The sequence below is a fragment of the Mesitornis unicolor genome, unplaced genomic scaffold (assembly GCF_000695765.1).
Source record: "Mesitornis unicolor isolate BGI_N332 unplaced genomic scaffold, ASM69576v1 scaffold6364, whole genome shotgun sequence".
Classification (NCBI taxonomy): domain Eukaryota; kingdom Metazoa; phylum Chordata; class Aves; order Mesitornithiformes; family Mesitornithidae; genus Mesitornis; species Mesitornis unicolor.
This window is the reverse complement of record NW_010180840.1, coordinates 98,717-122,830: the sequence shown is the minus strand read 5'-3', so window position 1 is coordinate 122,830 and position 24,114 is coordinate 98,717. Positions and strand designations below refer to the sequence as shown.

Genomic DNA, 24,114 nt, shown 5'->3' with positions numbered 1-24,114 from the left:
GTTCCAAGATGTCAGTCAAGATTTCTGAAGCCAGAAATTTGCATTAGCTGGAAGGAGCTGTGAAGTTTCGACTAAGCTGTTCAATTGACAATTGAAACTTTTTTAATGTTTTGGGTGTTGTACTGGTTCTTAAGGAAAGAGAAAACTCAGAGGGCTGTAATGCACCATTACTTGTATTATTTAGTGCTTTTTTAATTTGAAATACCCATTTAAAAGATAAAGCTGCTTTGCAGACCAAAGATCAAAGATTGCAAGTCTTGTTTGGCACTGTCAACATCGTTACTGTAGCCTGGTATATAAACTGTCTACTTTTGGTGTTATGAATTCTATACAGGTAGCAAAGCAAACATAATCTAATCAAGTGAAACAGGAAGGTCACGGTATGGATCCATTACTCTTTAAAACAAACCAAACCTCACAGGGAAGGGAACAGAGGTAAAGTGATGAGCAATTGATTGTAAGCAGTAAGTGAGGATGGAGAAGACAGAGGTAGTAATTAAGATATTTGATAAATTTGAGAAAAAAGCTCAGTGAGTTAGATCTAAAGCTAATATTTATTTCAAATCTAGAGGCTTCAGGGGAAAAATGTGGCTCTCTTTATCATCGATACAGCTGAAAGTTATAGATAAATCTTCTTTAATGATCTCAGCTCCCTGTTAAGGAAGTCTTTAGCCAGTTAGCAGGCGACTTGGCAAATTGGGAACTATCCCCATTAACTTGCCCAAGAAAGTGTAGTTTTAATCCATGCAGTACAGGTTGTTGGAAGTTGGAGTGTGGAAAGATCGGTCCTCAGGATTTTTGTCAGTTGTCTTCTGTCAGTGCATGTTAAACTTAAAGCTTTAGTCTCTTGTAACTTCTCACCAATTGATATCTGTGCTACTATTGTTAATTAGTATTACTTGTGTTCTGTATAAGCTTTTTCCTTAAGTTATTTTGTATCTGAATAATAACTTTGAAGTGTGAGTAAGCTTAATATTAGACTTAAATAGAACAGCTTGGGTTTTTTTTTCTGCCTGTACAGGATGTAGTCATGCAATGCACTTTCTAAAATCCTAAGTCTAGAAAAAATAGCAGTCTACATAAGTGCCTCTGTGGTTGCTACTGTGCAGGGGGGAAAGTAAATTTACTGCTTCTGTCTCTTCTTGGGATTGATACAGGAGAAGTGACACATTGCTGCAGACCCCTTCTGCTCTCAGATTATTACGTGCCTCAGGAGCTCTCTTGTGTTTGTTGTCTGCACAGTTCATTCCGGAGGTGTAATGTAGCTTGAATCACTAAGCAAAAGCTCTTTTGGTCTGTTAATGACTGTATTGCATTCTGTTGACTGATAGAGAGATATGTGTGTTGCCATAGAATGGCATTCACTGTAATGATGTGTGCAGGTATCGAGCAGTCTTAACACTGCGAGTCAGGATTGTGTCTTGGCTAAAAATTGGGCACCTGCTACACTGCTTCAACTTCTTAGTCCCCTATGAACAGATGTAGCTTGGGGTCTTGGCAACAATATTCCCTAAAGGACAGCAAAGTCACTTATTCATGTAAATGAAAGCGGTTGAAATACAGAGAGTTTATTCTTTCTGTTGTTGTTTTTCAAGTGGGAGATGTATGGTTACCTTACCCTTTTGTATGACTCTGATCAAAGAAAGCGCATCTGAATAACAGGCAAACTTTTATATGCTGATTAACAGTGAGGGTGGTGTGTGGAAAAAGAACATCTCTGTAATGAATCTGGATGTTTAAGTCATAAAATAACATGACCAAATTCACTGACAGCATTATCAGACTGAGTACCAGTTTCTTTCCTTAGCAATCCTTTGCTGGAATTTAAGCCAGTCAGGTGTTGAAATGTTTGGGGATAATTTGAAAACTAGTATTTTAGCAATTCAATGCTACTATATGTTAAGTTAGTTAAACACTAAGAAATGAAAGGAGGTAAATAATCATAAAAGTCTAAACTATCATAAGGTCAGCACTTCTGCTCATTTTCTATAATATATAATAATAAATGCAGTTTCTGAATGTCAACATTGGTATGGCTCAAGAATTGCAGCTTCAAATGTTTTAGGTACAGTCAATATTGTTTGGTTTTTTTTGTCCACAGTGACAAAATTAACTTGTTTAAAGGCATTACTTGCATCTAAATATTTCATGTTCATCATGGATTGGAATTTAGTATTCTTACAGTGAATCATTATTTTTGCTTTTTTGTTAGTACAGAAGGTAAAAAAAGTAAATAATGAGTTTGACTTGTAAGCAATTTCACAGGTTTTCTGCTGACCTAGTATAGGAGAGTTGTTAAATTTCTCATCACCTTGTGAAACCAGGTCATCTAGTTAGATATGCTCATTTCATTTTTTCAACTGAGAAGTCAGTTAATGTATGAGCTATTGGCCCCAAGAGGGAGGAAAAAAAACCAGCAAGATTTCTCTACAAAGCCCTTCTTTGTTTTGAATGATATCTGAGTGAATTCTGAGCTACTTAAATTTCTTGCAGTGTAAATCATTCTTTTCCTTAATGTTAACACAGCATATATTTTCCTCTCTTAGATCATTCATGCAATGAAAGAACTTTCTCAGTTTTATAGTATGCAAAACTGTGTTATATCTGTTAGGATATAATTTAAGATACAGCTTTTGCCCAAAAGAAATTACATTCTTAATGAATGCTATCCTGTTTCCATATCCGTAAAATTATGAGAATGTACTTTTAGAAATGTTCCTGAGTTATTGCTTCTGTGGTGGGTGTATTTCAATTATGCTATGATTTTGGCCTCTACTGGCATTATGCAAAGTTATTTGTTACTTCTGTCAACTTCTGTTTCTAATGCTGCTGTTTCCATAGACAAATGGACTTGGATGAAATCATGAACCTCTGTATGGTTTGTGTTATTTGCATGTTTAAAAAAAAACCCCAGAACTGTGTTGTTCTGGCTCATGTTTTGGAGCTATGTAGTTCTCTCTCTAAAAGTCAATGCGGTTGCTACTGTTTGACATACTTTCTAGAAATTATCCTGAAACTGTTTTTTTCCAAGTTTAGGCTACAATCAGAGTTAATATGTTTGTTTGTTTATTTATCTACAATCTTCTCTCCTGTGTGCAATCAGATGGTCGGAAAACATCTGCTGCTCCTACTCAGGTTTTTGATCTCATCAGTTTGTCAACTAATCTTTTGTTTCAACAAATTCATCTTGTTTGTTTTTATCTGTAGTCACTTTTTCATGTAAAAGTCATTACTGTTTATTTTCATACTAGTTCTCCATCTTTTTTCCAATGATCAGTCTTCAGTGCCAGCAATTGTGGAAAAAATGCATTTGTTCTGTTTTGGGACTTCTGCATATGTTTTACAAATGTACAAATCCTCTTCACCATCTTAAGGACTTCAAGGTTATAAAGTCAAGCAGTCTGTAATGAGGAGAAATAACTTCTAAGTCTAGCTGCTGCTTGTAGCAATTAATCCACTCTTTGTGTATGCTTTATCTTAATTCTCTGTGAGGTAGTATTTTTATTGCAATAGAGATACTGCTTTGACTTTTGCTCACAGTGTTCAGCTTGCACCAAATGGCTTTCTGCAAATTTGATGCTGGGTCAGAAAAAGATACAGAAAGCATTTGGATAAAGTTGTATTTTTTTTTTTTATGTGACCAGCTTGCCAGTTCAGAGGACATTTGATACTTCTCTATTTATTCAATATCATAGCATTATCTCGTTCATTCATTGCAAATCATCTCACCTGAGAATTAACAAATATATAAAAGGTTCTGTAGACCAGCTCCTGAGTATCTTCCTAGTATAGTGTTATCTTATGAACTGGATGATTTGGGCAAGAGGGGAACATGAGGATGGAACAAGAAAAATCTTGTCATGTAATGCATTCCCAAAAAAGGTATCTAACTGAGGCAATACATTGATTTGAATTCCATAAATTTTGAGATTTTCAGTTGGTAATACTTTTGTCTTTATATGCACAAGTGTATATCTGTGTGCAATGCATGCAAAGAAAGGAGAAATAGTATAATTGTATTGAAGTAAATAAGAATTGGCTGTTCGATGAGGTCAGGATTTTACCAGCTTTATAGTGTTTCCAAGCCTCCCCACGTTTACATGTAATACCACTAACTCCAGATTTAATGTGCCCTTCATACAAGGCAACTTTTTGGAGGAAGAAAGGCAGGGACGTGTGTTTTGTCAAAATGCAGTTTATTCCTTATGTCATAATTGCCTCATAGTCTACTGCTTCCAACATCTGTTTAATAAAGTGAAATCTAGAAAAGGTGTCCTTCGTTGCCTTATGCCAACTACGTGCATAGGTAAATAGCAACGGTGATGCTGAATGATGTGCTTTGTGCGAGCTGTACACCTTCTGTGTCGTGCATTAGAGGGTGGTGGGCGAGACCTTGCGTGCTGCTGTGTAGCTTCCATTTTTCTCTGAACAGAAACCCAGGAGTAAGGGGGGTTGCAGTTGTGCGGTGTTAGGAAATGGATTAGAAAGAAATAATATAATTGGCAAGCAGGCAAAAAAAGTTTCACTACCTTGTGCGGTTGGCTGATGGAGTTGGGTGAGCTCTCGGAAGAGGAGAGGATTAATAGTAGGAAAACTGTTACTGAAACTATTTTGTTCTTTGATACAAATTCTGTTCATAAATGCCTCCTCTTGCTTACTCGCTTTGGAACCTCTTTTATATTTTTAACTTCACGTCTATGCTTTGTTTGTGTCTGTGTTCTACCCCATTCCTGTTGTTCTGAATTTCAAAAAATATCTCCTCAACTTCCATCAATTGCTTTACTCTTTAAATGTGTAAATTTTCCAACAGAGTAGATGATTTGGTAATCTACTGGTGATGTGGTTTATAAATAATTGGGGGTAGGGGTGAAGGGTGACAGCTTTTCAACTTTTATTATGCCTAAAAATTGCCGTAAATCTATAAAATCTTGGGGACAGAATCTTGCCTATTATAATTTTCTTTGTTTCTGTAAGATCTTTTCCCACAGAGTATAAGCATCTTTAGAGAGGCAAAGGAGAAAAGTACAGTGGCAAGTATGGGTGTTAAAATGTAATAAATGTGCTCAAACACTAATCTATTTGGATGTCTGTATAGACAGTTGACATTTTTTCCTAAAGCTGTATCTACAATCTTAAAATTTTGTGCAGAAAAAGACACAAATTTAAGGAAGAGAAAGTTTTTAGGAAAAGTCTAATGAAAAACAGGGAAAAGGTCATTAAGATGGTAAAATGTCCAGTACAAGTGCTGTGTAGGCAAGTGGGGACCTTGGCATATGGAACTGTAGTTGATCCCAAGGTTTCTAAAGCTTATAAAATAAATTCATGTTATTTCAGCTGGGAAGTTTTGAGATTCCTTCTGTCTAATTTGAGGATGTGGATTGAAGACTATCGCTTTGATGGCTTCAGATTTGATGGTGTTACATCTATGCTGTATCACCATCATGGGATTGGTAAGTAATTTAATCAACTCTAATGTGAGCAATCCTGTTGCATCTCTGTTGCTGAAGAAATAGTATTTTAAAAATTCATTGGATGCTCAAAAAAATCCAGATTTGCTAATATCTTGTTGGGCAGCTACATGGGTAGATCTGAAATTATGAATGAATTTCATGCTTATAAAATTGCATACTGCAAAATATCTTGGGGTTTGGGGTTTTTTTTACTTGTTTTGTTTTGGTTTGGTTTTTTAATGTGGCCTTTAAAACTTCCTGTCTTATTAGGCACAGGATTCAGTGGAGATTACAATGAATATTTTGGCCTACATGTGGATGAAGATGCTTTGTGTTACCTGATGCTGGCCAACCACATGATTAAATTCTTGCATCCAGAATGCATAACCATAGCAGAGGTAAGATCAGGATTTGCCATCCTCTGTGACATTAATATCGATTAGTTTGATTTGGGATGTGAATTTCCTGTTAATTATCAAGGGTACTCAAGGAGTGACAGGAGCTGAGAAACATTAATTACTGGACAAACTGCCTTGTGGGGAAAAACAATGGGAATATATACTTTGAGAATTTTCTCTGCATTAATGGGCCATTAATTAAGATGGGGCTTTATTTTTTTTTCTTCATCTCCTTGAACTTGTAATGAGATTTGTTTCTATTAGTTTATTGCTTTTGCATGATTGTCATTTGTCACTAGTGATTCATGGTACCAAAGATTAACAGCCCTAGTGTTGTTTTGCATATTTTGAGTTATATTGGCATAATTGACAATTCCCCTTCAACATAAATGTGGTATACTTATAAATGTTGAATGGGTGTACTAATTTAAATTTAGTATTAAGTTTCTCCAGAATTCTGAGGGAGTAAATGAACTAGATGGAGTTGCTTGAAGTCAATTAAACTTTCTGACTGAAAAACGTTATTGTTGGCACATGGAATTTTTAATAGTACAAAACACCAGAGCATTAAAGTTCTACGAATAGATACATTTTCATTAAAATATTCTCTTTATCTAAAAGAAGGACATAATGCAAACCTTGAGAATTTTTCTATTACTATGTTTAAATAATTCTTTTCATTTAAAAGGAAAAGTTGCGTCTATCTGATAACATTGGGGACTATACAGATCTTCAATAAAACTTTCTGTATTGCTTAAAAGTTCACTATTTATCTTCAGAAAGCAACGTACTGCTTAACTTTATTTTTCACTTACGGTCAAGTTTTATATTATAGACAACCGCTGCTAAAAGCTTAGTGAGAAGCTATCAAAAATAGCGTCTGATATGCAATTACTAGTAAACTTGAGATGGTTTCCTTGGGCTGTAGGCTTATTTGAAGTGAAATGTGTTCATCTTCTAGGTAGTCTTAGTTTATAAGCATTACTACCAATGAAATTCTGACTTCAGTCTGCTTTTGTTACCTGGCGTAAGAGTTCTTTTTAATAAAATGTGTCTTCAGTTTCTCTTGAGTTGAAAAATGCTTCTGTTTCAACCCATCATTTTTCTGCCTGGGCGAGTCACTACATGAAATACAGAATTTATCAATGTGCTTCGTGGTTAAAGGAGAATTTCAGAAGGAGAAACTATTGATATAATTCAAAATTACAGAAGGCAGTGAAAAATGTCTGCTTGCCTATAATGATGATGGAATGAGTGCCACATTGGAAAAATATTTTTGTCTAGCCATAACTAATTATAAAATGTTTCTTAATTATTTAACTGGTAATTTACAGCTTTTTAATATTCTATGTATTCACTGTCGTAGTAATTTCTAAGTTTTTAGGTATTACTGACTGTGTGTTTATTTTTCATTTTGGCCTTCTAAATCAAGTTGTGATTAAAGTTTTGTATAATGAGAAGAAAAAACATTAAGTAAAATTACATCATGCTTGAAGTATTATCAAAACAAACAGACAAAAAACCCCTGCTGCTGTGATTTGGTTTTTTACATGCAGCTCATTTCAGACTAAGCCCTGAACAAATGCTTTCGGATTGACTGTTTACATTTGGTAGAAAATATACTGGATATTTTTTTTAATAGTCTTCAAGTAAAATCTGTAGATGTAAGTAGTATTAAATTTGGATTTTTGCTTCCCAAGAATCTGACTCTTAAAATTGTGACTAAGGTAGATGGGAACTACTTAAATCTCAGACTCTAACCTAGTCCAGGTAGGCATCATAACATCACAGTGAAAGGCTTTTGTTTCAGATCATCTTGTCCTGAATAGCTTGGAGAACATTATTCTGTTTTTATCCTTTCTGACTGATTTAGGAGAACTATTGAACTTCCTTTTATAATATCTAAAAGTTTGAAAATAATTTCTGCTTCAGTGCTTGGTATTTACAATATGTGGATGCAGTTTTCTGTGTGATCTAATGACTGCTGAGTGAAGGAGGATAATCTCCTCATTTGAACTCATGGGTTTTCCGTTTGTATAGCCAAGAGTGCTGCTGGCCATTTCTGCTGCCAGGGCAGGCTGCTGGCTCATGCTCAGCTTGCAGCTGGCCCGGAGCCCGAGTCTTCCCAGCAGAGCTACTCCCCAGCCTGGCAGTCCCCAGTCTGTGTGGATGCAGGACTTATTCCAAGCCAGGGGCAGGATTTGACAATTGCCCTTACTTAACTCCCTGAGCTTGCTGTTTGATCGATTCCATCAGCCAGTCACAGTCCTTCTGGATAGCAGCCCTGCCTTCCACCCCCCAGGATGTCATTCGTGAGCTTCATAATGATCTGCTCTGTCTCCTCACTTTGAGGCCACATCTAGAATACTTGTTCAGTTCTGGGCTCCCCAGTTCAAAAAGGACAAGGAGCTACTGGAGAGAGTCCAGCATAGAGCCACTAAGATGATGAAGGGACTGGAGCATCTCCCATATGAAGGAAAGGCTGAGAGAGCTGGATCTGTTAAGCCTGGAGAAGAGGAGACTGAGGAAGGATCTAATGAATTCTTACAAATATCTAAAGGGCAGGTGTCAAGAGGGTGGGACCAGACTCGGTTGTGCCCAGTGACAGGACAAGGGGCAGTGGTCACAAACTGAAACACAGGAGGTTCAAACTAAGCCTAAGGAAAAACTTTTTTACTGTGAGGGTGACAGCACTGAACAGACTGCCCAGAGAGGCTGTAGATAGAGTCTCCTTCTCTGGAGACATTCAAAACCTGCCTGGATGCTTTCCTGTGTGACCTGGTCTAGGTGATCCTGCTCTGGCGGGGGGGTTGGACTGGATGGTCTTCAGAGATCCCTTCCAGCTCCTAACATTCTGTGATTCTGTGATGATGTCAGTATGGGGGCGGTGGGTTGGGGTGCTTGTGTGTGTGCATGTATGGCTATGTGTGTATAACTTAAAGTGCAAATATCTTTTTCACTAGTCTAATGCAGCAATTGGATTGAAAACTGGATTGAACCTGGAAAAACCAGACTGAGCTTCCTAATTAAGCCCTGGGTCTAGTCAAAATTTAATTTTGTAAATTTTCTTGTGCAGACGCAAGAGATGTATGTTAATCCATAGCCATTGTGCTGGAATGGCTTCTCACTGACATAAGTTAATAACATTGAATACTATAGATATTTTTTAATTATTGGAGATTTGCATTTTCTGTACTGATAAACTTGTTTTAGAAGAAGAATCCTATGTGACATAATTGCCTGATAAAATGATGAAATAAATATTTTAAGAACTTTGAATTATGAATTTAAGAATGATCAGCCTTCATCAATATGAAACTGAAAAATTATGCAGTAAGAGCGTGTCACTTTCCTGGGCTAACTGGATCAGTAGTTTTTGTTTTGTCGGTTTAGGAAAAGAGTAGAGATTGTATTTCTCTTCCTTACTGTACTTTATATTCAGCCTTTTATTTTTATGCCATTCTTTATGCAAAATATCAATAAACAAAATGAAGGTTTGTCTTTTGTTTACTGCTTTCTATTGATTACTTGAAGCCCAGGAGAGCTAATTATTTTGAATTCTGCATCTACTGCAGTCTCTTCCCCCTCAAATATCTACTAATGTTTTGTAGTAGAGTATTTGAAGAGAGAAGTTATACTGCTTTTTCCTGTAACTTTTGCATTCAAACAGTAAACCTGGCTGTAGTCATCACTCACTTCCCCCCCGCCCCCTCCCCCCCCTCCTTACCCAGGTCAACTTATGAAGCTGCTTATATAAACACTCTGTTAACTGTAGAAGTATTGCTGCATGGTAGAAAATCTGAACTAATAATTGCAGTGCTATGCAAATCATATTGTTGTTTTGTTTTTGTTTTATTTAAGGATGTTTCTGGAATGCCAGCTCTTTGTCGTCCTGTTGCAGAAGGAGGAGGAGGTTTTGATTATCGTCTTGCCATGGCTATTCCAGATAAATGGATACAGGTGAGAACTTTAAAAAAAAAATACGTTCTGCACTTCAAAGTGGGATGTTTCTCTATCTCTTCGTACACAAAACCACTTCTGACACATACATACTGACCAACTTTACTCTCTCTTTTGTTAATGTCCTATTAAAAATAAATTTAGACGGGCTTAAGCACAGATATTAGTGGCTGAAATGAGACCTGGCAATTATCATGTAGGTTGCAGGAGGATGAACAAGGTCAGGGGCTATTGTTTGCATTCTAGCTGACATATATTTTCTTTGTACAATATACATAGACTAATTTTATTTGAAATAACCTGTATCTTGCAGTAGCTGTAGAATGTATAGTTTGTATTGAATGTGAACAGGTAGATAGTAAGTTAACCATATGCATATAAATATAAAAAAAATGCAAACATAGAAACATGCATCTGAAATTAGGCATAATAATTGGTGTTGAAAATAGGTAGAGCTGAAAGTTTAACCAAAGTAAACGTAAACGAATTATACAAACACCAGCAATCAGTACAGTGGGGTTATAAAAAGAACTGTAAGTGCTCTTCAAGAACAGTAACTTGCTAATAAACACTGACTATGACAAGGATTTAAATCACCTTTTCCTTAATACAGAGAATCACAAGAAAAGAAATAAAACACTGAATGATCTCAAAAGGCTTCTCATGGTTTAGAGAATGTTTTTCAGTTAGGTAGAAGATTGCATCCAAATCCCTCAGGCTAGCATGATGATCTGAAAACAATAAATGTTTTATATGAGCACTAATGCTTCAATAAATGTAGTGACTAGCTTAAAATAAAAAGCAGATTAACTTAACTTCAGCTTCTTTCACTTTTCTAACTAGTAGAGGGCAGACTGGAAAACTGTTTTCAAACCTTTCCATTCAGAGGAGAAACTTATCAGCTTTTCCAACAGGGACAGCATCATTAAACTTGTCTTTTTACTCATTTCTCTCCAGCTTTTGAGTATGTACCTGTTAATAGCAAGTTTTCTAGGCAACTTCCTAAAAACCAGTTGTAAACCTGAAGGTAGGTGAGATAAGCTGATTGTCACAACAATGACTGGACTAGTTCACATCAAAGATCAATGTAGTCTATTGTATGATGCTACACAGAGACCTGAATGCTTTCAGGGCCAGAATTTAGAGTTTTTTTTAAAAAACAGAAAAGCAGTTTAAGAATACATAGCCAGTTACAATTAGAGTGTTAAGTTTTACAAGCATCATATTAGCCGTCTTGAAGTTGCTGCCTTGTAGAGAATCACAGATTGGTAGGATTTGGAAGGGACCTCGAAAGATCATCCAGTCCAACCCCCCTGCCAGAGCAGGATCACCTAGACCAGGTCACACAGGAACATGTCCAGGCGGGTTTTGAATGTCTCCAGAGAAGGAGACTCCACAACCTCTCTGGGCAGCCTGTTCCAGTGCTCTGGTACCCTCACAGTAAAGAAGTCTTTAATTATGTTTAAGTTGAACCTCTTGTGTTCTAGTTTGTGACCACTGCCCCTTGTCCTGTTGCTGGGCACAATTAAGAAGAGTCTGGTCCCATCCTCCTGACACCATCAATGAGATCCCCTCTCAGTCTCCCCTTTTCAAGGCTAAACAGACTCAGCCTTTCCTCATATGGGAAATGCTCCAGTCCCCACATAATCGTAGTGACCCTACGCTGTACTCTCCCCAGTAGTTCCTTGTCCTTCTTGAAATGGGGAGCACAGAATTGGGCACAATATTCCAGATGAGACCTCACCAGGGCAGAGTAAAGGGGGAGGATAACCTCCTCCAACCTACCAGTCACACTCTTCTTAATACACCCCAGGATGTTTTTGGCCTTCTTGGCCACAAGGGCACATTGCTGGCTCATGGTCATCCTGCTGTCTACCAGGACTCCCAGGTCATTTTCCGCTGAGCAGTTCTCCAGCAGGTCAGCCCCCATTCTGTGCTGGTACATGGGGTTGTTCTTGCCCAAATGCAGTACTCTATGCTTGCCCTTGTTGAATTTCATTAAGTTTCTCTCTGCCTAACCTCCCAGCCTGTCCAGGTCTTGCTGAATGGCAGCACAGCCTTCTGATGTGTCAGCCACCCCTCCTAGCTTTGTATCATCAGTGAATTTGCTGGAAATGCACTCTGTCCCATTGTCTAGGTCACTGATGAATATACTGAACAGAGCTGGACACAGTACCAACCCCTGAGGAACACCACTAGGCCTGGGCTTCCAATTAGACTCTACCCCACTGACCACAACTCTCTGAGTTCTGCCCTTCAGCCAGTTCCCAAACCACCTCACTATCCATTCATCCAGACCACACTTCCTGAGTTAGGCTGTGAGGATGTCATGTGAGACAGTGTCAGAAGCCTTGCTGAAGTCAAGGTAGACCACATACACTGCCTTCCTCTTATCAGTCCATCAATGGACTGATATCAAGACAATTTGATTTATCAAAGACAATTTGATAAATATTGGAGAAGATTTTTGGCCAGACTGGCAAGAATCCTTGGAGCAGGGGCATGCCAACCAGATGCTCTGAAGGACACCAGCTTGCCATGTCTCCAGCTTCCAATTTTATCTCCAGAGAAAAGAATGGCCACAGAGGCAGTGTGAGTCGCGGCACTAGAAACTTAGGAACGCTGCACTTTTTTGGGATGATGGGATCCCTTTCCAATGGGCCTTCAATTCAAAGGACTCACAAAGAAGAAAAATAGCGTGCAAGGAAGTGAAAAAGAAAATAACAAAAAAACCCCACACAAAACAGTGAGACTGCTATCATCAGCAAGTACTACAAATCCTCATGTGCAGGACACAGGCTACAGGAGAGTACCCACAGGTCTAGATTCTAGGACCTCACCCCCTCGGACACCCACCCTGATGTAGAATCTCATGCTGACCTGGAACCCAAACTAGAACTTGCTCCAGAACCAACAACAAGCTAGAACCTGCTCTAGAACCAGTGAGTTAGCTAGAAACATGATCTAGAACCATAAAGTGAGCTAGAACTTTATTGGGAACCAAGAAGCAGTCCAAACAAAAACAGCAGTCCTGAAACAGCAAGCAGTCCAGAACCAGCAAACAAGATAAACCATGATTACACTCTGGAACCAACCAGTGACCTGGAACCTGATATAGGACAAAAAATTGAGCTAGAACCACCTCTAGAACCAGAGTGATCTAAACTCTGCTCTGGAACCAGAACAAGCTAGAAACGTGATCTAGAATCTGATCTATAACTAGAAACCAATCTAACCCAGGTGGCCAAGAAAGCCAATGGCATCCTGGCTTCTATTGGAAATAGTGTGGCCAGCAGGACTAGGGAAGTTATCATGTCACTGGTGAGACTGCATCTCAAATACTGTGTTCAGTTTTGGGCTCATCCATTCCAGAAAGACATTGAGGTGCTGGCGCATGTCCAGAGAAGGGCAATGAGGCTGGTGAAGGGACTGGAGCAGAAGTCTTATGAGGAGCAGTTGAGGGAACTGGTGCTGTTTAGTCTTGAGAAGAGGAGACTGAGGGGAGACCTTATTGCCCTCTACAACCTCCTGAAAGGAGATTGTAGCAAGGTGGGTGCTTGTCTCTTCTCCCAAGTAACAAGCAATAGAGGAAATGGCCTCAAGTTGTGCCAGGGGAAAGGTAGATTGGATACTAAGAAAAGAAAACATTTCCAAGAACCATTTGTTATCCTCATCAGCAGTGAAGGCTTTACCATTCAAGACACTTTGTAAAGAACAAAACAAATGGTAGTCTGATGGGGCCAGGGCTGGCAAATATGGTGGATGTGGTAACACATCCCATCCAAGCTGCAACAATTTATGATGAGTGACCAAGCTGGCATGTGGTCTAGCGTTATCATGGAGAAACACAACACCTTTGAGATTCACCAGTTCTGGATGCTTCTGTTTGATGGCATTGGTTAATTAATCCAGTTGACGACAGTACATGTCCAAATTAATGGTTTGGTTCCTTGGAAGTAATGCAAAATATACAATACCTTGGAAATCTCAGCAGACTGACAGCATAACCTTTCTTTGGTGAATATCTGCTTTGGAAGTGCTTTGAGCTGGTTCATCACACTTGCTCCAAGATCACAGAATCACAGAACATTAGGGATTGGAAGGGACCTCAAAAGATCATCAAGTCCAATCCCCCTGCCGGAGCAGGAACACCTAGATGAGGTTACACAGGAAGGCGTCCAGGCAGGTTTTGAATGTCTCCAGTGAACTCTCTGGGCAGCCTGTTCCAGTGCTCTGTCACCCTCACTGAGAAGAAGTTTCTTCTCAAATTTAAGTGGAACCTCCTGTGTTCCAGTCTGTGTCCGTTACCCCTTGTCTTATCATTGTTTGTCACTGAGAAGAGCCTGGCTCCATCCTCGTGACACTCACCCTTTAAATATTTATAAACATTAATGAGGTCTCCCCTCAGTCTCCTCTTCTGCAAACTAAAGAGACCCAGCTCCCTCAGCCTTTCCGCATAAGGGAGATGCTCCATTCCCTTGATCATCTTTGTAGCCCTACACTGGACTCTCTCCAGCAGTTCCCTGTCCTTCTTGAACTGAGGGGCCCAGAACTGAACGCAATATTCCAGATGCGGTCTCACCAGGGCAGAGTAGAGGGGGAGGAGAACCTGTTTGTCATTCATCGTTTTTGTAGGTGATTCATTTTTCATTGCCTGTTATCATATGTTTTAAAAATGGATTTTTTTGTTTTGTTTCACGTTTCAAGAGAGAATCACGGATGTCAACGTGCTTAGTGAGATGAATGTCTTTGAGCTCACGTGGTACCCAAATACTGAGCTTCCTAACACATCCATGTTTTTAAAATGGTTTTCAAGGCTCAATTTTGGTATGTTTAGATTATCAGCCATCTCTCGTGTTGTTTAAACACCGATTGAAATAGATCAATGACTATTTTGTCGTTATCAACTTCGATTTACCTTCCTGAGCATGCTGCATCTTTGACATCAAAATCTCCAGACAAATATCTAGCAAACTAATTCTGACACTGCAGTAGTTTTAAGGCATCTTCACCATACACATCACAACTTTTTATGACATTGCACAATGTTTTTTCCTTTTCAGAAGTAATACAGCAAAATATGACTAAAGTGTTTCTTTTGATTTTTCCATTTTGAAACTCACACCAAATAGATAATTCTTAACAAAATTGTGCACTTTTTCATTTTCTAAAACAAGCTTGAAGTCCCAGCTGTCAAGTTACACCATGAATTTGCAGTTTAAAATGAAGTTAGTCATATTTCAAGATGTGTATGTCCATTTATCAAAAAAACCATGCAATTACTTTTTACTACGCCACTCCAATAGTTATGTTTATACAGTGGAACTTAAAAGAAATCTTTTCAGATTTTATCAGAGAGGTCGTTGCTCCAAAGTTGGGAATAAGAGAAGTTAAAGTAATATAGTTCACAGTTTACCAGAAAATTTTTTGTGCCAAGATAGTGAAGAAAGAGAGTAATATGCTTTTAGTTAAAACAGAAATAATTTTTCAATGGTAATTTATTTTTTTACTGCAGATAATTAAAGAGCTGAAAGATGAAGACTGGAATATGGGTAATATCGTCCATACATTAACAAACAGACGGTATGAAGAAAAATACATTGCATATGCAGAGAGCCATGATCAGGTATTGTATATCTTAGTTTATGTACAAGAAAGTAAAAGATGAAGTTTAGAGTCTTAGTGGGTTTTGGTTTTTAAAAATTGAGGCAAGAGTTCAGAAGGATAGGCAACAATTCCAGAGACAGGTAGATCAGGACTACTGTGCATCTTTTTTTGTTGCTTATTTTTTTTAGGAAGACATATAATCCATACTTTTGAAAATCTGTTTTCCATAAAGTAAGCTCGAGCACTATTTATAAACATAAAAAATATCACAATTTAGCAAATTTATTCACTGAATCAGTGTTTGCAACTGTTGTATCCCCTTCAAGAATGTTATTTGTCTGAAAGGATTGAAAATACTGATATTCTTTAGATCTAAATGAAATATTCCTTTAACAGTTTGATTCATAGCACAGCAATTGTAATGGTTCTGTATACAGAAAAATGAAAAAATGACAAGTTTCTATAAAGCTCATCTCCCAGTCTTTTGTAATGGTTGTTTCTGAAGAATCGGAAACACATTGAGAATTTTAAAATTAGGAACTTAAAAAAATGTAATCTGTTTTCTAATAAAAGGTTTAAGTAACCTACCTTCAACTCTTCCCTCTCTATAATAAGAGACTGACATTCTACTTCCTATACCTTCTGTAATAGAAGTCTACAGTAGTGTCCAAAATGAGACCAATATTTTAGTTTTAAAAGATATTTCTGACTTTATCAGCTTCCTTTTGTTTACCTGTTTACATTCTTATCTTAGACTGTTATGCAGTGTTCACTTTAGGCATGAGAGAAGAGTACCAATCCTGTTAAAGAACTTCAGGTATTACTTGAAAATGCATATTATTCTGTGATTAATTGCTTTTTTAAATGCGTATTCTTCATCCTAAAGCATGATATATAACATTACTATTGCTGTTCTTTTATTTCATGCTGTATTTTATCAAATGAGTTTTTTTCCATATCACTGTGTATATTTGTTTTAGAATCTCATACTCGGAAACTTCTATTTATTTTGAATTAAAAAAAAAGAGCTATAACAACTGTAGATGGACACTGGGATAATATATGAAAAGTAGGACAGAGAAACAAAATGAGATTGTAGGTAAAATTCAGTGTGGAGATACCTGAAGTAATGCATATGAGGGACAGAAACAATTCCTGTTTCTTGTATGTAATAATGGGCCACGAGGTAAATATTTCCAATCAGAATATAGGGCCCTGTGGTTATAATAAATCTGTGAAAATAGCAACTTGGTGCTAATAGCTGTCAAAATAGCAGATACAGTACTTGGAATTATGGATTGAATGGAGACCAAAGGCAAAATCAGTGTCCCACTGTAGTCTTTCATGGTTTGCATCTTGAATGCTTGAGGCAGATTTGGTCCTGTTACCTCAAAGGATATATAGCATAACTGGAAAAAATGCTGTGAGAGTTGATAATACTAATAGCAGGTGTGGATTGGTTTTCATAAGAAGTAAACTAAATAGAATAAGACTCTTCAGGGAAGAAAAGAGATCATTTGGCATAGAAAACATGAATAGGGAACATTAGCCTTCTTTTCTAATGGAAAGATTAGGGGACATTAACTGACACTAGAAAATGTCATGTTCTGAGTCCAGAACATTGCAGTCTTCAATCTTGCCACTGTTGCATAGGATTTTTTTTTAAAGATTATTTTTTACTTGAAGGAATCATCTAAATATGCTGTTACATTGTTAGTTCGTAAACTAAGAGATGGTGATGCTTTTTTGCTAGACCTGTTTACAACTCATCTGTCTCTCTGGAATCTAGTGAGTTTTCGTGCTACAGTGTAAAATGAGAATTGAGCTAATTGAACAAAAATTAACTATTTAAATGCAAACGCTCCAAAAATGTTTTCAACTACCTGCATGCTAATATATTAGAATAATCCTTGTTACATAGTATATGTATTGTGTGGCCTTTCTCAAGTAAGAGCAAACACTAGCAAGTTAATAATTCAGTCACTCTTTTCAGACAAAATTACTATTTTGTTTTTCTCTTGTGTGAAATCACAGAAAACCAATCACATTCTTGATTGCTTATAAATGAATGCTTCATATTCACTCTGCATCTCTAATTCAAGAGTTGTTAATAGCCCTTTATTTGTACATCCCAGAAACTTGAGATGTTTTACTTTCCTTTTTTTTTTTTGGTGTAAAAATTCCAAAATGGTAGGTCTCTGTGGCTTACTGTAAAGTGGCAATGAAGAAGATGATCACTATGAGCTGATGATCATTGGCAGTGGCTGGATGTTTTCTTTGTGAACAGGGACTAGGTCCTGCACACCGAGCCATGTCCTTGACTCCTTGACAGTCTTCTGAGTCCTCTCCTTATGATACAGAGCACTTGCTTTAAAGAAATGTTAGAAACACTTCCATTACATCCAAGGCTTTTCTTCACTTTTTTTTTAAACTGTTATAGGCACTTGTTGGTGATAAGACATTGGCGTTTCGACTGATGGATGCAGAGATGTATACAAACATGAGTGTGCTCTCGCCTCTTACTCCAGTTATTGATCGTGGAATACAGCTTCATAAAATGATTCGTCTCATTACTCATGCACTTGGAGGAGAGAGCTATCTGAACTTCATGGGTAAGTAATTTTAGGAACAAGTCTTTCATTTTCTCATCTACAGAAGGCTTGGCAGGGAAATAAAATATCTGACATCATCTTACATCTGTAGTATTTATCACAATGCTGAAGTTTGGGGCATAAATGCTTTTCTAAAGATTTAGTACAAAAGGTAATAATGCATTTTTTCTGTCTGTAACATCTTTTATAAGACAAGAAAAATATAATCAGTTTGGTTCCTAATTGTAACAGAAACAACTTTTTAAAATGTGGTAAGCTCTAGTTTGGTTTATTCTGATACATCTCAAACTTTAATTGTTCTGCAAGTTAGTCAGGTGGTGATCTTTGCTTTACACAACTGAGCTGTCTTTCATCTCTGTTCTACTCTCCTAAACTTTTTAGGGTAACTGAATTTACTAAAGATAGCTCTGTGCTTATTTCACTATTAGTTGTCAGGAAGTAATCTGGAATCAGTTTGTTTGTATTTCGTTGCTGCTTAGTGAAGAGCAAGGATTTAATGAGGTAGACAAACACAAATCACAGAGATAGAAGGCACATCTTGCAATGGAAGCAGGGAAGTAGTAAGAGTTAGCAATACCTTTTTTTTGTTCATAAGCTGTAAAATAAAACTCCTGCATTTCTTCCTAAGCACTATTGCTACAAGAATGTCCGACTGTTAATCTCATTTAATCAGCAAGTTATAGTTCCATGTAGTCATCTTAAAAGTTAAATGTTGTTCTTAGTTTTGCACGAAGTGCTGAAGCTATTTATGCTTGATGCTCTTTAGCATATTCACGTTCTTTAATTTCTTCGCAAAATAATCCTTACTTTATAGTAAAAACACAATTCTGTAATGTTCTGTGTAGCAGTTGTGCTAGTCTCAGGCTGAAAGCATGCTGTAGAAGACCATCTCAATTTTCTGACAATGAAACACTTGAAAACTGTAGAAATTTTAGTTTAATGTTGCCTTCAGCTGTCATTGTTAAATATTTTGTATTATCAAGTTAAAGGGCATTGTTGGTTTTATGTTGCCCTTCTTCCATAATCGTAGAATCATTTGGTGGGAAAAGATCTTTAAGATCACTTTGTCTATCATCGTATTTTTCAAAATATATTTTTCTAATGAAAAAACTGGAGAACTTCAATAAGGCGATAGTGGCATTTAATTTAGACATGTCTGTACTGATACACTTCTCTTCCTGGGTATTAGAAGAGCACTCTCTAAAAATGCCGTGTTTGTGGATTTTCTTAAAAAGAATTAAAGCAGCTTCAGTACAGAACAAATTCATTATATGTTATACTAGTAAAACTATTATTTCCAATAAAATGCCGATTATTTTTTTGTTCCCTAAGATTGAAAGAAGACTTAATGAAATAAATATTAAGTGTGTAGTCAGGCATCAAAATGTGCAAGGTATGATTTCCATTCAAACTAGTGATACTACAATACTTAAGGAGACAGGTGTTTAAAAAATATACCAGCTGAACTGCAGATGTCTCTGCCCCAGATTGACTTGGTAAGGTTAGAAAAATGATCAGTAATTCAATGTGGCATGTTAAATCCAGTGTGCCAAGGCAGGTTGATCGAGCAATTAATATTGTGTATCCTTGAGTACTGCAAATGTTTCAGTAACTACATTATAGTTTGCTGTATGTAAAAGGTGGAAAGATTGTAATAAATACTGGAGGAGAAAACAAACTCGGAATGTTCACAGTGCGGTGTACTTAAAATGCACATTGCAGCATGCTATCTCGTTAAGCAAATACAGTGACAAATAGGTTCTTTAACTTTCAGTTTTGAGCAAATGCCAAGGGTGAGGAAGAGAAGTCTCCTGTGGGGTGGGGGGAAGAGTGGAAATCTCTTAACAACACCTGGAGAAGGCACTCCAGGTGTCTCTGTGCTTCCCTAGATCCTTCCATAAATGTCTTCTACCTTCTTTTTCTGAAAACAAAGACACCAAATCAACACTGCTTTCTCAATGCTGTGCTCACCTTAAGGAAAAACAAACTACTTCTAAAAAATGTTGTATTAGAAGTGGAAATCTGTGTTCTCAAACATATCCTCAAAATTTGCTTTGAAGACCTGAAATAATAATTACACCTGTGTCAGAGTATCATTTGTACTCCATATGTGCAAGCAGATTCCTGTTGAAAGAAGTTGTGCCCCATTGAACACTGATTGTGGCTTTCTCCTGTCTTTCTCACTTTTCATACTGGACAGTTCTCTGTCCTCCTTACAGGTATCTATAAGAAACTATTGCCAAAATCTTGGAAGCTGTTATTCTTATTTTTCATGTTTATGGATCTTTAATTTTCACTGAAGGATTTTCTTTTCCTTCCCTATTGCTTATATCCCAGTATAGGCAATGAATGATGTCTGCAGACTTAAATGTGAATAGGAAAGTTTTGTCATTTCAGTAAATTTGTTCCCTTGTAACACAAACCATTGGAAGCATTCTTTCCTCTGGTCTGTATTGCAGTTTTCTGTGCAGCTTTGCGAGTAATCTCTGGGGCTTCATGTCCATCTGGCATGGAAGACTTAACCTAGAAAGGCAAAAACTCCATATGCTTGGCTGAAAATGAGCATGACAGTGATAAACGCCCTGCTGTAGTGAATGAACGCTCTGGAAGGCCAGTTTGCTTAACAGTGATAGTAAAATAGTAGCAATTGTTTTTAAACTGTTCAACCCAACTCCTGTTTTAGATAGTACTGACCAGTCTCAGTATTACCTCTGAGCAGAAGATGTCAGATGACTTTAGGAAATGATAAATATTACAAGTCCTTCTGCACAATGCTTTCATATTGTCACAGGTGATGCTTCTTTAAAGGTTTCCTCCTTAGCTAAGCTTCCATGAAGGTATTGACATAGATGATAAGCATTTGATTGTATGATGATAAATGACACTTGAAGAGAAAGCCCCGAGCATTCACAGTGCGTGCCTATATTAATCAGTGGAAGTAATTTTATTACTGGAAATAATAGTGGAAAAAAATAACCACTGTTGTTACCCACTGCACAATGTTTACTTCAGTGTAAAAACTCTCACATATTTCCTGAAAATAAGAGTTGAACTTACCACGACAAGACTGTTTTGTCTGTACATTCCTTCATTTTCCTTTGGCTTAATTTTCCATCCTGTTCCTGTAGATGTCTTTCCTTTAAATGTTCTTTTTCTATTCTCTTGCTTGTTGCTTGTGCCCTTCACTTAAGGAGGCCTTGCAGGACATGGGAAAGAGCTGTGCCAGTTCTTCAGTGAACTCATTTCCATGTTCTTGCCTTACCATACAAGATACAGCTGTTTGTCTCTCTAGATTTAGACAAGCAAGGTAGCTGCTTTCTTGCCTAGAATACAAATAATATCCAGCCCAAGGGGCCTTAAATAGTTTTAGGTCCTTGGGATCCTTCATAGCACAAATATTTACTGGTTTATGCCACTGTAGGGTCTTACTTTTCAGCTTACTAACTAACTTTCTTGCTTTTTCATTTGAAATGAGCTTAAACTGAAATCTGTTGATTTAAATGGAGATTAGTTCCTACATGAACCTCTAGCACTATTTTTCATTATTTTTCGTAGTAAAACAACTCTTAATTAGGACTCCAGAGACCAAGTGTCTCTCCCTGCAAAGCAACTTTTTTTTTTCCAATATATAGAAGCTAGAAAATGATTTGTAGTTACTAGAACACTTTTTTAATGCAATCATGAGCATTGACTGATGGCATTACTGTTTGGTTTGCCATTTACCTCTGTTTCACTAATACAAAATTTATCTGTGAAGCTTCCTTTTCCAACTTGTTAGTTCATTTGCACAGTAGTTTATATACTTTCCCTGTGCTTAGGGGTTTTTTTTGGATGCACTAAACCAGTTTCTTCTGTAATGTTTTGGTACGATAAGACCTTGTTCTCTCCTTGGCCTAAAAAAGAAAATTGAATAAAATGCTATGCATCGTCTCTTCTTTTGAGTGTTTTGGTGAGAAACATTTTTAATTTACTTTATTTTAAAACTAAGCGATTTTTGTAACATAAGACTTTTGAAAATACGTTGACAAGAAAAGGAAGGGTGCAAAACCTGTTTCAGTAGAACCAGTATCGGGGTGGAAAATGTGTATACAATTTACTGTAAAAGTATTGATTGAAAACTTGAAATCGAAGTGACACAACATAAATTACAATGTAAATGGGAATGCTACTTAAAACAGAATCTGAAATACCGTTTTTATTGCTACCTATTCTAGGTAAAGAAATTGTATAAAGAACAAGGATATTTAGCTTAAACCTAAGGAGTTTGTTTTCTTAGATGTTGCAAGCAAGTCACTTTGAATTTTTACACTTTTTTTTCCCTGTGTGCTTTCTTACGCTTATTATTTCTGTGCACTGGTTACAGTGTGACTTCTTAGTCCATGGCCTAAAAAATGGCCTTGCAAGAGAAAATGCTCTTTAAGCTAGCTCCCTTCAGTCAGGTCCTTTTGATAAACAACCTTGAAGTGCTCAGTTGGTAAGGATGGCAGATTAGGATACATAGTTTGAAGTTGTCCTTCTGCTTACCCAGTATATTTGGCCAATGTGCCTTCTGTGCTACCAGTTCTACCATGTGCTTTAATTTCATGGTAGTCTGACAGAAACAATTATCTTCATTTTAAGGTAGAAAACAAGAATGGTGTAATCTGAAATCTTACCTACAGTTTGCCGTAGATAACGTGTACCGTAGTGATAGACTACCTTCAACTTTGTTCCACAGTACCCTGTATGCCCCCACTCCCATTTGAGGTGTGTAGTAGCAGGGAGAAGAATCTGAATAATTAGATTAGGCTTAATTAATTGCTTTGAGAGTCTCTTCTGGAAGGTCTAGAGGTGCAAACTGTTAATTTGAGGTTTGTTTAGAGTTGACTGAAACGAACTTCATTTCTGCGGTTGCTCACAACACATTAGAGCAACTGGGAGAAAAGCAATCGAAGAGAGAGACTGCCTCATAATTTAAAGCTAAACCACACACACAGACAAATTAGTTATGTCTGAATACTAGAAATCTGTTACGGGAGTTGATTGTACTTCCTCCTTGAGAAGGTAAGAAAGAAAGCGCCATACGCTTATGTCATTTAAATGCATAAATAAAATGGTTACTAGCAGCAGTCTATATATGTGATGGTGTGTCTTTGTCCACACTATGGCTTCTCAAGTCAGGAACCTTGAGACAGAAGCCTTTGTAGTCAACAGCATCCCCAGAACTGCTCAAGAATCAACAGTTGCTCCAACAGTGTTCATGGGCTGACGTCTGGGTAGGGTTTTCCAGAGTAGGAGAGAGAATCATCTAAATTGAGGTACCTTTCATGTGTGGTTCTCCTTTTTTCTTTCAGAGTAATGCTGATGTTTCCTTAGTTTGTTCCTAAGTCTTAAGTCTGCAGAGTATCAGGTATTCCAGTATTATCAGTGGAGTGGTTTTGTAGTATATCAAGGCATTCTGGCATTTTGTTTCAGTTACAAGGTGTTTTTCAAAGAACTGATAGTTTTCTAGTTGTTTTTCCCTGTTCCTGATCTAGAGATATTTGATTCTTACGCCCAAGTTTAGGTTTTTTGGGAACTGCAGGGGTTTTTTTTATTATGATTAGTACCATCATCTAACCATGATGATATTGTTGAGACTTCTGCTAATGTCTCAAGTTCTGTTCTTAAGACTCCATCTGTTGCCTTGTATCTTGCATGATTTGTACAGCTTACAGTTCAGACTTGTAACATCTCTTCTGTCACTATGTATGAGTGTATACAACCTGGTTTACTGGTAAAATAGTTTGTGTGATGGATGGATTTGCTAAAGAATAATAAATGAAGTTGTAAAATACATATATAGAAGTCATATTAGAAAGAGTTCTATTTCTGTTTGTATGACAACCTTCCTTTTTGCTTTATTGCTATTTTGAAAAACAATCACACTGATAGGCATCTATATATTATAATTTATACTATATATTATAAATTTACACTTTCTGTTTTTCTAACAGTCATACGAGGATTTGGTCCCTCACTGCATATATTCAGAATGATAAATTTGCTATACTTATTATATATAGATAACCTAGAGCCTTCCGCTTCTAACACTCTTACGTCCTTGGC

General features: G+C 37.2%; 1 protein-coding gene across 1 annotated transcript in view; it reads left to right on the top strand.

Moving 5' to 3' along the window:
• GBE1 (glucan (1,4-alpha-), branching enzyme 1) overlaps positions 1 to 24,114 on the top strand; it is a gene marked incomplete at both ends in the record, with an annotated part of 128,666 nt that overhangs the window by 45,407 nt on the left and 59,145 nt on the right. Inside the window, 5 exons of the mRNA XM_010183216.1 lie at positions 5,335 to 5,450; positions 5,721 to 5,848; positions 9,710 to 9,808; positions 15,324 to 15,434; positions 17,856 to 18,027. Coding sequence (XP_010181518.1) covers positions 5,335 to 5,450; positions 5,721 to 5,848; positions 9,710 to 9,808; positions 15,324 to 15,434; positions 17,856 to 18,027 — 626 coding nt within the window. The remainder of the gene's footprint in view (positions 1 to 5,334; positions 5,451 to 5,720; positions 5,849 to 9,709; positions 9,809 to 15,323; positions 15,435 to 17,855; positions 18,028 to 24,114) is intronic.